At 34.7% G+C, this 14,674-nt stretch overlaps 1 protein-coding gene across 1 annotated transcript in view; it reads right to left on the reverse strand.

Annotated features, from left to right (window-relative positions):
* LOC149554435 (neutral ceramidase 2-like) overlaps positions 1–14,674 on the reverse strand; it is a 66,623-nt gene that overhangs the window by 28,445 nt on the left and 23,504 nt on the right. The window contains exon 2 of the mRNA XM_089828488.1: positions 9,396–9,604. Within this exon, the coding sequence (XP_089684614.1) occupies positions 9,396–9,604 (209 nt within the window). The remainder of the gene's footprint in view (positions 1–9,395; positions 9,605–14,674) is intronic.

Raw genomic sequence — 14,674 nt, forward strand, 5'->3', positions numbered from 1 at the left:
ATTTGATCAGGAAAAGTCATATTGATGATAAAGTCGGCAAAACTACAGCAATTCCTAGGGTCATCAAACCAATAAGGCCAACAGAAATACTTATGCCAACATGACAAGGTGGAATAAAGCCATTGGGGAAGGTCTCGACGATCAACTGGCATCAGCGTAGCTGATAACTATCGGAGGAATCATTGAGGTATTATACCGATGCCTGATTAGGTTTATCGGGGTAAATATGTGGATAAGGTAAAGTTTGTATATGATCTATGTGGACTATCGGGAGAAGTTATGGTGATAAAAAAATGACAAAGGGAGCATCAGGTTGAGTTATGCCAATAGAGGAAACACAGGACATATCGATTGAACTTATGTTAATGATGGAGAAAGGGTAGACCAGTGAAAGACATAAAAATGGTTTAATTAGTGCCTACTACAGAGTAACACATCTGAAGCTATGTTGATGGCCAATAAAAGACACAGCAGGATTCACATTGATAAATAGGCATTGGAGATTCCATTGGAGTAACACTCGATGGCGTGTAATGAAAGATTTGATCAGCATAGCACATGACAACAATAACTGTTGTCATATCAGTGGCTTTGGATTTCAAAAAAAGATTTAGAGGACACCATTAAATACGCAAGTTGGGAAACTTAAAAGATGCACACGAAGCAATTTTATTAGATGCTCGCAGAGGAATTGTAAGCATTTGTATTGAATTTCCAAGATCTGGGGGAAATAATCAAAGAGGGATTCACAAAAGCTGAAAATACAGAAGGCAGAATTGTTAACATGGAGGCCTCCAATACATCAGAAAAGAAGAGGCGGGCAATAGAAGTGAAGACACAGGCAAAAATGTCAACGACAGAGGAAAAACCCTGACCAAAAGGTTGAACTAGGATATGATAGGACAAATGCAGGACCCAGGCCCTAACACGAGGAGAGCAAAATAGCATTGGTCTGAGACACACCAGCTTGAAGATAGGTTCGAAAAGGTGGGAAATCTCTGGACAAACATAAGGGGTTACGAATTGTTCCTATTCGATTACTTAAGAAGGAACAATCCTCTGTCGATCTGTTATCCATGGAAAATGAATTTGCGTAGGCTCATTGTTCCAAATGTATTTGTGATTATAGAATTACTAAAGGTCCTTGTGACAAACTATTATTCATGGAAAAGGGTTATATTGGACCCAAAGAAGAAACCCTTTGTGTTTATATCGGCTAATGCACTGGCAGAGGTGTTTTCCCCTTGACCAGACATATGATTTGCCTCTGTCGTTTGAGGAACTAGAGGATGAATCTAACAGATTGGACATAACTTACAAAGGGTGGAAACTAGCTATTCACAGGGAGAAGACAAAAGGAAAAACTGGCCCTTTAATAGATGGAGATGGTCCCCGTTTTAATGTCAAATTGTTCAGGCCTTATTTATAATATACCTACTATTCTTGTGGACAGCATGAGAGATATTAGGCCAAACACCATTTCCACCATGTTACATCATAGATTCAGTAAAATCAAAATTGTTCTTGAAAAGTTCAGGTATATTTACGGATATAATTTGGAAAATTTGATAGCACACAATAGGATGAAAAACAGGCTTAATACCAAATTGCATGATATGAACTTGAAAGGAGCAGGAACTCAGACAATTTCAAGAATTAATGATGCTACCACAAAGCATGCTGAGTATTTTGAAAGCCTGGAAACAGATTATGAAAAGTTCAATGGTGTGATCAAGAAGGGACTCCCTAAATTGGCAGATAAAGATGGCCACCTGAAGGATAAGGATCTGTCGATGACCAAGTGTGATATAATCCTGGCAAATGCATTGGACGTTGCTCAAATAGATGGACCAGAATTGGAGATATCCACTACACAAATGGAGTAGATAATCAATCTAGAGTACGAGTTTTGGTATGTGATCCATCATACAGACACATATGCGGCCAAAGAATACAGAGATCACATCAAAGATGCCGAAGCTTTGCTGGGAGATGTCTAGTTTCAATCATTTGTTTTTATAATTGATTAGTTTTTTTAGTTTGTTAGTTTTTTCAAACAGAAAGTTGTAACTGTTTAAGATGAAGAGACATGACCTTTCGGTTGTTTTGAGATCTAGTATATAAAGAAGAACATTTTTATACTAGCGATTATCATAACAAAAAGACTTATTTCTGCCACTGCATCTTCTGTGTTTTACATATGATGGACAGCATACTTATTCAAGCTTTAATGTAAATCCGTATTCTCTCCCTATTTGGAGTTGGGGATTTGATTGATTCAAATTTGATCAGTCCTTGGTGATTTTGCCTCAAGAAGAAAAAATTGCTTTCAGTTTTTTATCTTTGAAAATTATCTTAATTATCTTGCAATCTGAACATTGGAGTTAGTAGGCACTATTTAGTCTATCATATTGGTCTTATTGAGTTGAAGTTGATTTCCGTAGGACTGGTTGTGGATCATTGATATAATAGAAAACATTGAAGATAAGTAGTTGATAGGAACATTTAAATTGTGTTCTCTGTCTCACTAAAGTTATACCTAGGATTAAAAGAGAATTGTCTCTATTGCCCAATAGAAGGAGGCACTGGTCTATGTTTTACAATTAAAGTCTGTCAAAAGAATTACAATCTGAGAAGCAGTCGTTAATATTTATTTTAAACCAAGCAATCAAAACTCAAAATAATTCAATACTCTTATTTTAAACACAAAATTCAGTAACTGAAAGATAATGTTATAAATTGTATAGCATACAACTTGATCTCAGTCAAGAATTCATTGTCATCTTGAGAGATCACCAAAGTTTGAAAATACAATTATACATCTGCTACCAAAAGTTTTAACCAAAATAGTGTTCAAGTAAAGGCCCACCCACCTTGGTTCTGCAGAGCCTAAAGAGCAGGTGAAGAGGATCATAATCGATCATTCTTGATAGATGGCCAAATCCTTTGGAGGATTCAAGCATTAAGGCAATATCATAGGATATTCCAATCTGTTAATTTTGGAACCAAAGCCACATTCATGGTCAGGTTTATCAAGCCTAACTTCCTTTAAAATCCTCTAAATTTTACAGCCCTTGAAATCCACTACCACCCCTATCACAATGTCATAATTTCTGATAATTGGCATTGCTCCTAGTTGGCATCACATCACTAACATTGAATGATTGGCAAATTTGGCACTGTATCCCTCATACCTTTGAGATTGATGATCTTAAATATGGTTTGACCTTGTTTTAATTTCTTATGTGTTGGCATCATGCCTAGCTCTATGCAAATGAGATTTAAGGGAATATTTAGCTGTTGGCATAGTTCATGGATTTTATTTTGTTTTAAATTAAATGTGCTTTTCCTTGACAAGACTTTTGTCTACTACTCTGGGTGGGTGGCATGTTGGAACTCATCTTCACAGCACATGAAATGGATTGTCAACCTAAATTTTCAACAAAGAAACCGTGCCACGGTGGCAGGGTTATAAAAAGGTACCCGATGCCTTTTTCAAATACAAAGAACCTGCAGCCATGATAGGATAGGGTGAAGACAAACCTCCTAGGTTGAAGGCTTACATATGGGAAGACTTGATACTTATAGTGAAGTTGTCAATGACAATTCCGAACAACAGGTTATGGCTATGGTATACACAACAGCAATAGTATAAATCCACGGCTGGCACAAGACTGGGAAAGCACTACCAATCACTGCTACAAAAACAATGGCAGATGTCTGCCTCGCACAGAAAAAGAATATAGTGGTTTACCATGAACTTTAGGAGGTCAAAGCCTTTTGCAGATATGTAGACCATGTTGTAAAAAACCTACTGCTACTATTAGAATGTTATAATGTTTCTTTAATGGTCACCTTAGTTAGTCTTTAGTTTATTAGGTAGTTTCTATTTTTGTCTTTTGTTCATCATTGTTTCTTTTAGAAACATCGTCTTTATAAATCTATATAAGGAGTTTCATCTCCATTGTTTAATACAACCACAGCAACATCAATTTGCCTTACCATGGTATCAGAGCAAGTCAATGGGATTTCATAAAATTTGGTAGACGTTTTAAGGAAAATTCGAGCCTCTTCTAATCTGGAACTTTTTCCAGAAATTTGTTTTTTCGATTTTACTTTTAGAAATAATAATTGTTAGAGGTATTTTATGGAACTTTTGTGGTTAGTCTTCGAAGAGTTTTGCTGGATATCGTAAGCCTGGTTAAGGGTTTGGATCCCGCAATTTCTTGGTTGCAGCAAAAGTCTCTATTTTTAAAAGGTTGCATGTACTTGCATGTACTTGCATATGCTTGCATGTGCTAGTTTACCATATAAAGTCTCGTGTTTTGCTGCCCTTTCTAAATTTCTAATGGGTTTTTATAAATTTTTCCCTAAGAAAAATTTTTGATGGGTTTTTCCCTTAAAAAAATTTCTAATGGGTTTTCATAATTTTTCCCTTCAAAAATTTCTTATGGGTTTCTATAATTTTTCCCTTAAAAATTTATGATTCTGTAATTCACAAAGTTGAGTGTGATTCCTTGGTGGGTATATAATTTTTTCCTCAAAAATTATTTGTTAGGTTTTACCATTTTTCCTCAAAAGGAAGTTTTGTATTATATTATCCGTGTTGTAAAGTTCCTACAAATTCTGATCAACCAATACTGAAATAATGATTTTGGTCTTGCTGAAAATCGATCTACTTCAAATCTAGGCTGAATGTTATTGTTCAGAAAGACTGAAATGAATTCTGGAAATTATATTTTATCTCTGATCTAAATCGTCAAGGAGCAGATTGCTAGAAGAGCAGACTTTGATAATATTGTATGTCTTCTATCCACAATCCTGTTCCTATTTTATACATTAAGCAAGGGTCTTGTCTTTCCATAAGACAAACCCCTTCTAGGTCGGCCCTCCATGAAACAATACTTTTCCATAACAAATCGGTGGCCTTTATCAAATAACTAATAGTTAATTAGTAATCAACTACATTAGTTATTGAAGAGGCATATAAGTATACCTGGTAAAACATTGATCATTATAATGAGAAGTATTTATCATGAGGCAATATAAGGGAATTTATATGCATATCAAATCTGTCTAATTGGGAATATCATAACATTGATATAATCAAGTTATTACGATTTAACACTCCCTCTTAACTTATGAGAGAAACATATCTAGCAACATGTTGTTTAAGCATAGAATAGTACTCTATATCTATCTGATTCTTCCATGGATGTAGTATCATGGTACACATGATACTTTGTTATATTACTAAACTTGTAATATGGATTATCACTAACACTTGTGATAACAGTATTACATGTAATGCGATACAAAGGATAAAATCTAGAGAATGATAAAATTCTTCCTTTATCCAAATTGTGACTCATAGGTATTGGCAAGTCTATATCACAATATGATCCTAAGTTAAGATCTACCAATACACAGGATAAAATCTGGAGAATGATAAAATTCTTCCTTTATCCAAATTGTGACTCATAGGCATAGAAATGTCTACATCATAATGTGATCTTCAACTCATCTAGATTTGACAGCAGTTCTTTACTATTCAGTACATTAGCTTAGAGATCATCATCTCTCATAATGTCTTTTATACAAGTGTTCATTATCTCAGAGATCGTCACCTCTTAGATAATGAATACAAATGGTGAAGCCCATAACAGTCCAAAGTCTGACAATAATAATTTTAACACAAAATTATTTTATTAATAATTAAAGAATATAAGTGTATTATAATTCAACCATACCAAGTCTTTTTCTAAAATGATCTATCTTCACGAGAGAGAGAGAGAGAGAGAGAGAGAGATTTGGTAAGAATATCTATTATCTGATCTACAGTGTAAATGTATTCTAACTTGACAATTTTCCTCTCTACCATATCTCTTACATAATGGTAAGGAATTTCAATATGCTTGGACCTGTCATGAAACATTAAATTCACAGAAAGCTTGATGCAACTCTGATTATCACAATGAATAATAGTAGGATTCATAAGTTGAGCAAATAATCCCACAAGTAACTTTCTAAGCCACAATGCTTCCCGAGAGGCCATTGTTGCTGCAATGTATTCAGCTTTTGTGAAACTTTGTGCTACTAATGTCTGCTTTCTGCATATCCATGATATCATCACTGAACCTAAACTGAAACAACATCTTGAAGTGCTTTTCCTATCAGTAGCACTTCTAGCCCAATCTGAGTTTGTGTACCCATGTAAGTCCAAGTCAATTTTCTTACTTGAGCCCAAGTTAAGATTGTCTTGTAAGTATCTCATAATGTGTTTGACTACGACTAGGTGAATTTCCTTTGGCTCACACATAAACTGACTTAAAGCATTAACAACATAGCAAATATCAAGTCTTGTATTTATCAAGTACATAATAGACCCAATCATCTATCTATCGTGATTCTGTTGGTGCTTCCTTAGGTTTGTGTAGATTAGTCTCCATAGGAGAAGACATAGGTTTGCAATTCCCCATTCCAAATCTCTTCAAGATGTCTAATGTATACTTTTCTTGATTAAGTATGATGTTCTTAGAGTTCTGCCATACTTCCAGTCCTAAGAAGTAATGAAGGAGTCCTAAATCTTTCATTTCAAATTCTCTGATTAGATCTTTCTTGCATTGATCTATAAGATGATCATCACCTGTTATTAGTAAATCATCAACATAGTATCAAAATTATCATATCATCTTTATCCTTTTTATAATAGAGATTTGGATCAGCTTTATTCTTGGAGAATCCTAAACTGGAGAGATACTTATCAATTCTTTCATACCATGCCCTTGGAGCTTGTTTAAGCCCATAGAGAGCTTTCTTGAGCCTACAAACAAAGACTTTAGGGTTATGAGTTTCAAATCCTTTAGGTTGTTCCAAATATACCTCTTTTGTAATCTTTCCATTCAGAAATGTTGTTTGCACATCCATCCCTTCGATGCTGCAATAGCTAGGACTGCTCTTACAGAGTGTAGCTGGCAACTAGAGCAAAGGTTTCTTCATAATCAATTCCCTTCTTCTGAGAGAATCCTCTAGCTACGAATCTAGCTTTATATTTTTCAATGCTACCGTCAACAACATGGTTGATTTTAAATATCCACTTAGAAGAAACAACATAGTTTCCTTCAGGCCTTGGAATAATTTCCCAAATATCATTCTTAATAATGGATTGGTATACTCCTGTCATAGCATCCTTCCAAGTTGTATGTTTAATAGCATCTGAAACATTGGTTGGTTTTGATTTAGATGAATCACTCATGTTTGTTACATAACTAGAAAATCTTTTGAGTCTTTTGCTTGCTCTGAAGGTTCCAAATAGCAAAGTCTTGTGCTTCGCTACAGTCTTAATAGCCCAAAGTGGTCTTATCTTAGGATTTTGAGTTTCCTCAAGATTAAGATTTCGTATTTCATCTTCAATTCTTCAATATTCTCCCTCTGAAACTCAGATTCATGATTTTCTTCAAAACTAGGTATATGTGTAGGATCTTCAGAACTAAGGGCTCTTTTGAAAGCTAAATCTTCTTCAAATATTAAATCCTTACTAAGTTCAATGTTTTTCTGACCAAGTATGAAAACTCTATATGCCTTAGATGTTTCACTATACCCGACAAAAATACCTTTCCTCCCGAAGGATTCTAACTTAGTGCTCTTTTCTTTTGGAACATGTATGTGTACTGGGCACCCAAATATCCTAAGATGGCCTATATTTGGTTTAACCTTAGAAAAGACTTCTTCAACAGTTTTATCTCTAAGTTAGGAGTGAGGACTTACGTTTTGAATATAGACAGCAGTACATGAGGCTTCTGCTCAAAGATAATATTCTAAATTTTGATAAAATATCATAGCTCTTGCTGCTTCTATAATTGTTCTATTCTTCCTTTCTGCTACCCCATTTTGTTGTGGGTTCTAAGAAACAGTATACTCCCTCTTAATTCTTGCTTCTTTACAAAAATCTTTAAACAAATTCCGAAGTATATTCCCCTTCATTATCAGTCCTAAGAGTTTTAATTTTGTATCCTGATAGGTTTTCAGTTAAGGTTTTGAATTCTTTAAATCTCTTAAGGATTTCTTCCGATTCTTTACATTTTAAAAATCAGTTAGTGGCAGGCCTATCTCGGTGAGAGAGTCAGTGGCAGGCTCTTGTCTCTTGTTGCAAAGCATTCTAAAGAAGGGGACACCCTTCTCTGTTCTTTTATGGTCGAAATTTGGCTTCTTGGTCATTTACATTTTGCAGATCCAAGGAGGGTCTCAGCAGCAGCAAAATGTTTTAAAGAATTTGTGACCAAAAGACATTAGTTAAGTGATGACCATTAAGGGAGGGTATTAGAATGTTACAGTGTTTCTTTAATGGTGGTCTTAGTTACTCTTTAGTTTATTAGATAGTTTCTATTTTTGTTTTTAGTTCTCAATTGTTTCTTGTAGAAACATCGTCTTTGTAAATCTATATAAGGAGCTTTCATCTCCTTTGTTTAATACAACTACAACAACATAGATTCACCTTAATAGTTACAACAGCCTTCTGAAGGTGTATAGTGTAGTTACCATGCCATGGCTTACACAAGGGGAAAAGCCTATTAAATCGTTAAGAAGCTCTCAAAGAAGTCAAATTTCCATCTCTAAGTATGCATAGTTCTTAAATGCAGGATGGTTTGAGGACAGTAGGATGGTTTGAGTGCAGAACATGGAGGTTCCTCTTCATGAATAGGAGAGTTGGGGAGAATCTGCAACTAGAGGCATGGGGCAGTGTGGTGTCAAAAAGGGAATATGTGAAAACTGTAATGAAATATTATATTTTTAATCTTTAGACAATTTGGCTATAGGAATCCTGTGTAAATTTGCCATTTTTGTAAAAACTGTTAAGGGGCTCTCAAGCTATTACTGTCATTATCTGTTAGCATTTTGAAAGAATGATTATATGAGTATTTTATCTTCTACTATTGCAAATAACAATACGAAGTATTGCAAATATTTGCAGGTGACAGACCCAATACAAAGCTCTCTACTTAATAAAAATATGTATATTGCAAGATGTGGCATCTGACAAATATTGCAAGCTGTAGCATGTGACAAATATTGCTGTTTTAATAATATCATTGGAGCATCATTCCTATTGGTAAAGGAATGCATAGAAAGAGCAACAAAAAATACAAGTTGCAAAAACAAAGTCCAATTAAAATTGGAAAATTAGTTTTGCCAACATTTGCATCGCAGATTGTACCTTAGTTGATATAAATTATTTACTAAATGTAAAAAGATGTTTGCACCAAAATTAATTTTTAATAAAGGCATTTTCAAGTGATAACCCGGGTCTTCAATAAGCAACTTTTAAAGTCCCATGACAGATACGAATCCAAACTCAATAATACAGAATACAACAAATGGTCTCTTAAGTTGCTTACCTTTATTTAAAAATACTGACCCAGGCCGTAAGTTCTCATGTGCCTGTACAATACTTTTCTCAATACCATCCACAATAACATCAAATGATTGTCGAACAAAACCAAGAGATGTAACTATGTACACAACATATTGCAGATAGCCCCCAGGACCGGAGTGTGTGTGAATGCCACTTATGGCCACATTCTCCTTAGTGTACAAGTCTCCATACCTGCCCATGGAAACAAGCGATTAAGTAAACCTTGAATATTGCTTAAGCAAATAACATAGTAAACAAATGTATAAAAGAACAAGTGAAGAGATGAAAGAGAAATATGATACAAGCAAATGGTATATGTTGGGTAAACCATGTGATATAATCTATTTATTATAACAGGTATAGGTAGTCACAAATCATTGTGTTGAATAGTCATAGTCACATTCTAGTTGTACCAAGCCCAAGCAACAGCTATGAATGAAGACAAGAGGAATAGAAACCTATTAAATAATGTAATGTTTCTTTAACCGTCATCTAAGTAGTTTTGTAAGTATACTTTCCTAGCTTTAGATCACGATTGTTTCTTTTAGAAACATTGTCATGTAATCTCTTATTAATAGAGCATTTCACCTCTATTGTATATATCAATTTATATAACACAGTATCAGAATGGTTCAGTAGGGTATTAAAGTTTTTAAATTGAGGTTTTTTCGAAAGATTTTTCATCTGGTCACACGTGGTTCTCATTGCAGAATCGCAGGCTTTCAACCTGCATTTCTTTGTGGACATTCTGGAGGGTTCCAGTTCGCATATTTGCAGTCATTTCTCTTGTTTTTCTTTTCCAACTCAGAGTGGTTCAGTGGGGTTTTAAAGTTTTTAAATCGAGGTTTTTTCATAAGTTTTTTCATCTGGTCACATGTGGTCCTCATTGCAGAATCGCAGCTTTCAACCGGCATTTCTTTGTGGACATTCTGGAGGGTTCCAGTTCGCATATTTGCAGTCATTTCTCTCTTTTTTTTCCAACATTTTTTGTGAAAGCCTGCCCATTACAATCTGCATTATTTGGCTTGTGCAACAGCCTGAGCCAGTGACTTTTATGCCAAGCCCACACACCATTCTCTGCATGTTTTCTACTGTCTGTATTGTCTGCAAAACCAACTCATTTAAACCAAGATGAACATACCCACCAATGTACACACAGATTAACATATGAAGACCATTGCAGTGTCACACTAGTTTATTAACTTTCATAATATATTGTATTAATTTCTGGGGAAGATTGTGTAAGAGTTTTTTCATCAACGTTTCGGATCATACTATATGATCCATCATCAGGATGCCAAAGAGTCAATGAGAGCAAAAATATGGAATGCAGATCTAGGAGTGGGGATAAAAAGAGGAAGGAGAGATGGAAAGGGCACGGAGAATAAGGAGACACGGAAGACGAAGAGAGTTCATAATATACTTAAAAATTAGAATAGTATAGTATGATTATAATCTGTTAAAGTTCTCTGCATTTTAATTCTAATTTTATATGTTTCAGAATGAGATCGCATATCTCATTATATATATGCAAGAGTTCTCTTTTCACCAAGGGACACCATTAATATAATATAATAAAAATAATTATTATATTGTTATATAATATAATAACTATATAAAATAATTAATATTGATATAATCTAATATAATTATTATTATATTATTATATTATTATATAATATAATTATTATAAATATAATGATTATATTCTCAATTTAATATAATATATAATATATAATATAATTATTTTCAATGCAATAATTATATTGTCAAAACCTTTATGTTTAATACGTTGGCCGGAAGGAATCCAACCATAGCTACAATAACATCAACAATATCAACTTATCAAGGTATATATAATATTAAGTTATTAACTACTCTTTACTATGAAACATCAACTATCATATTTTAAAAGAATTTAAAGGAATTTTTATTTCTAGATTCAACACAATTTAGCAAGGAAATGGTCTGAAAACAGAAATCACAATTTCTAAATTTATGAATTTTAAGTCACTTTTTTGCTAAAGGTACCAATGACTTGAAAATCTTGAACGCTGTCCTACATAGTCTCCTAGGCCAGACCACCTTACCTCAATGGAGCTCATGGGCAAAACTGCTGGCGATTGAGCCCGAGACTTCAAAGTTCAAACAAGTGAGCACATCTTAGTCACCGCAGATATGGGCCAACAAACTCATATCTATGAATTATACTTATGGGATAAATTTCTTATAGAATGAACCAATTTACTTTATACAGATCGCAATAGTTTATGCATCATTCATCCTAATTTGTTTCTAATTGCTTGAGTCCATTGGTTGAGGTTTAACACCAAATCCAAATTAAACAAAACCCTTGGTCTTGGTAAGTTACCAGTAAATCAAGACTTGTTTGTAAATGTGTGTGCGTGCACCAGATTCTTGTTATTTGGCATATGTACGTGTAGGCTATATGTCCTAGATTACTACATTTGGTAACATAGCCCAATGCATTCATGATTGCTTAATATCAAGAAGTTGAATCGGACTAAAATTAAAGAAACATGTAAAACTATCAAAAGATGTCCACTTTGTTAGTTGTGATATTTTAGGGCTCATTGTATTTTTTAGAACCCTTTTATTGGTTTTCATTGCTTACTGGAACTTTACGGAAGTCAATTGTACTTTTTAACTAGTTATAAGAGTTTTATCAGTTGGTTGTACCTTTCTGTTTATGTATAAGTAAGCAACTCCCATGCAAAACAAGATGAACAAAATTTTATCACATGGTTGTACTTCTTTGTTTATGTGATTGAAACATCCCACATGCAAAATGAGATAAAGTCCAAAAGGGAAAGTAGCTGTAAATAAACCCCAAGGCCTTAAGAAGCATTTTCATGTTTAAATGTCAGTATCCATGCACATCTATCAGGCTTGTCTGGGTAAAGTGCAACAAACATATTGTTCCTGGTAACACATTTGGCCCAAACTGGTACTATTTCTTCTCAAGAAGATTGTTTCCTCTCCCCTGTAGTGCCTGGTATATTGTTAGTGATATCACAAACACGTTTATTTGTTGTTTCAGCAATACGAGAACTCTTTAGAATAAATTACATTTTTCACAAATCTTTCATGTTCACAGTCTTTAAAGATGCAAAAAATAGAAGTCCAAATTTCAATTTTACCAGACCAGAGGAATTTTAGAAGTTATGGCAGGTTTATAGATGAGCTCATAACCAAATCCAAAAATAAAAGAAAGTCGGAAAGATGTGAAAAATAAGAGTCAAAAAGAGCTCCACTAGAAATTGAGAATAATGAGGAAGAGGTAGTGGCTACCAATTTAAAGCATTACATAAAACAGCATATTAAGAGAATCAATATCATTTGTGCCTATTATGGGAATTTGTGCTAATAGTTACAGATTGGGTATCACAATAAAGGAATGGAAGTCAGTGATCAGGAAAAGAGCAATGTTCTAATTGTGTCCCATGTGATGATATGCATTGTGGCAATGTTGATGAGGAAAAAAAGGAAAAGATTATTAGAGTGACATAGGTGATGATGATGTTAAACATTATAAATTAAAGACCAGGATAGTGACATATATTGACTAATGACCACAAGAATACCAATGAATCATTACCCTGGAAAATAAGGTTCTACTTGAATACAACACAAGACACTACAGCAGGCCTTGCTTTACAAAAACTTCAAAATCAGGAAATATGGAATTCTGACTGGCTGATGACAGTTTGGAGCTAACATGATGCAGGAGCATCCTGGGTTTCTTTGTAATCCTGCACATTAGTTCATTCTGCCTAGTTCCAATTGGGCCAACTTTGCTCACATTTAATTTTGGTATAGTTAATTATATTTGATGAGGGCCGATTTGTGGTTTCTCTATGTTCTAAAATTATCCATAAGCCATTTTGGCAAGTATAAGTAGGGTGTTTAGGTTTAGGGTTAGGGCAGATTTTTTTTGGGGAGAGTTCAAAAGAAAAGAGATATGTGGATTTAAAAAGCTGATTTGGAGATCTGGAAGTTGTACATTTGTAATTGGCCGTAACCCAGAAGGCCTTACGGCTGGGCATGTATGTTGAATATTTGATGAATCAATAAATATATCCTTGTTCTCTTTTTCCTTGGCGTTGTTCCTCGTGTTTGCTTCCGTTGTGTTAACTCTTGCTGGGTGGTTTGGATAGTTGCGTGTGTCTTTAGCCCTAGTTATTCATCCCTTGCCTGCATCAGTTGGTATCAGAGCCCGAAGTTCATCCTTGTGGAGATTGGATCGTGTAGAACCCTGATTTGGATCTGGTTGTAGGGTGGCAGATATGTGGATTTGACCTATAACTTGCAGAGGGTTACGATCTTGCAGGAAACTGATTTGTAAAAATGGTTCGTGGTAGAGGAAATAATGTCGATAACGCTATATTGGATTAGTTAAGACAAATTGCAGCCAGATTAGATGCTGTGGAGATAGCCCAGAGGAGACGAGCGCATCTTGAAGATGTAAGTGATGATGAAGCAGCAGCACCAAACCATAATCCAGAACTTGAAGAAGATCGAGATGAGGAAAGATTGTTGCGACTATTGTCTAGGGCAAATTCAAAGCCTACTGTAGAAATTGTCCCTTATGATGGAAAATTGGATACAAATACTGTGTTGGATTGGATCTCTGATATGGAGAAGTTCTTTGAGTATGAAAACACTCCTAATAACAGAAAGGTGAAGATTGCAATCACTAGGCTGAAAGGTCATGCATCATTATGGTGGGAGCAATTGCAAACTGATAGACAAAGGAGAGGAAAGGAGAAGATAAGAACTTGACCAAAGATGGTGAACAAGGTAAAGAACAAATTCCTTCCTACTGATTACCAAGTTAGCTTATTGAGAAAGATGCAAAATTTGAAACAAAGGGAAATGACTGTGAAAGAATATACCGAGGAATTCTATAGATTGGACATTAGATCTGGACATGTGGATGATGATGTTGAGAAAATTACAAGGTACATTAATGGATTGAGATCTGGAATTCAAGATGAGATAAGTTTTGTGAAGTTGGAAAGTGTGGAAGAAGCATACCAGTATGCCTTGAAGGCTAAGGAGATCTTGACAAAGAAGCATGAACAAAGACAAAGAGGTAGAGGTGGTAGATTCCAAAGAGGTAGAGGTAGATCTTATGGAGAAAGTAGTAGATCTGACAATTCTATGCAAGATAAAGGCAAATCTGAATGGAAGAGTGATGATAAAGGCAAGACCGAATGGAAAGGTGGTAATTCTTACCAA

This window comes from Cupressus sempervirens, chromosome 5 (genome assembly GCF_028749045.1).
Source record: "Cupressus sempervirens isolate cs-2001-9-10 chromosome 5, ASM2874904v1, whole genome shotgun sequence".
NCBI lineage: Eukaryota > Viridiplantae > Streptophyta > Pinopsida > Cupressales > Cupressaceae > Cupressus > Cupressus sempervirens.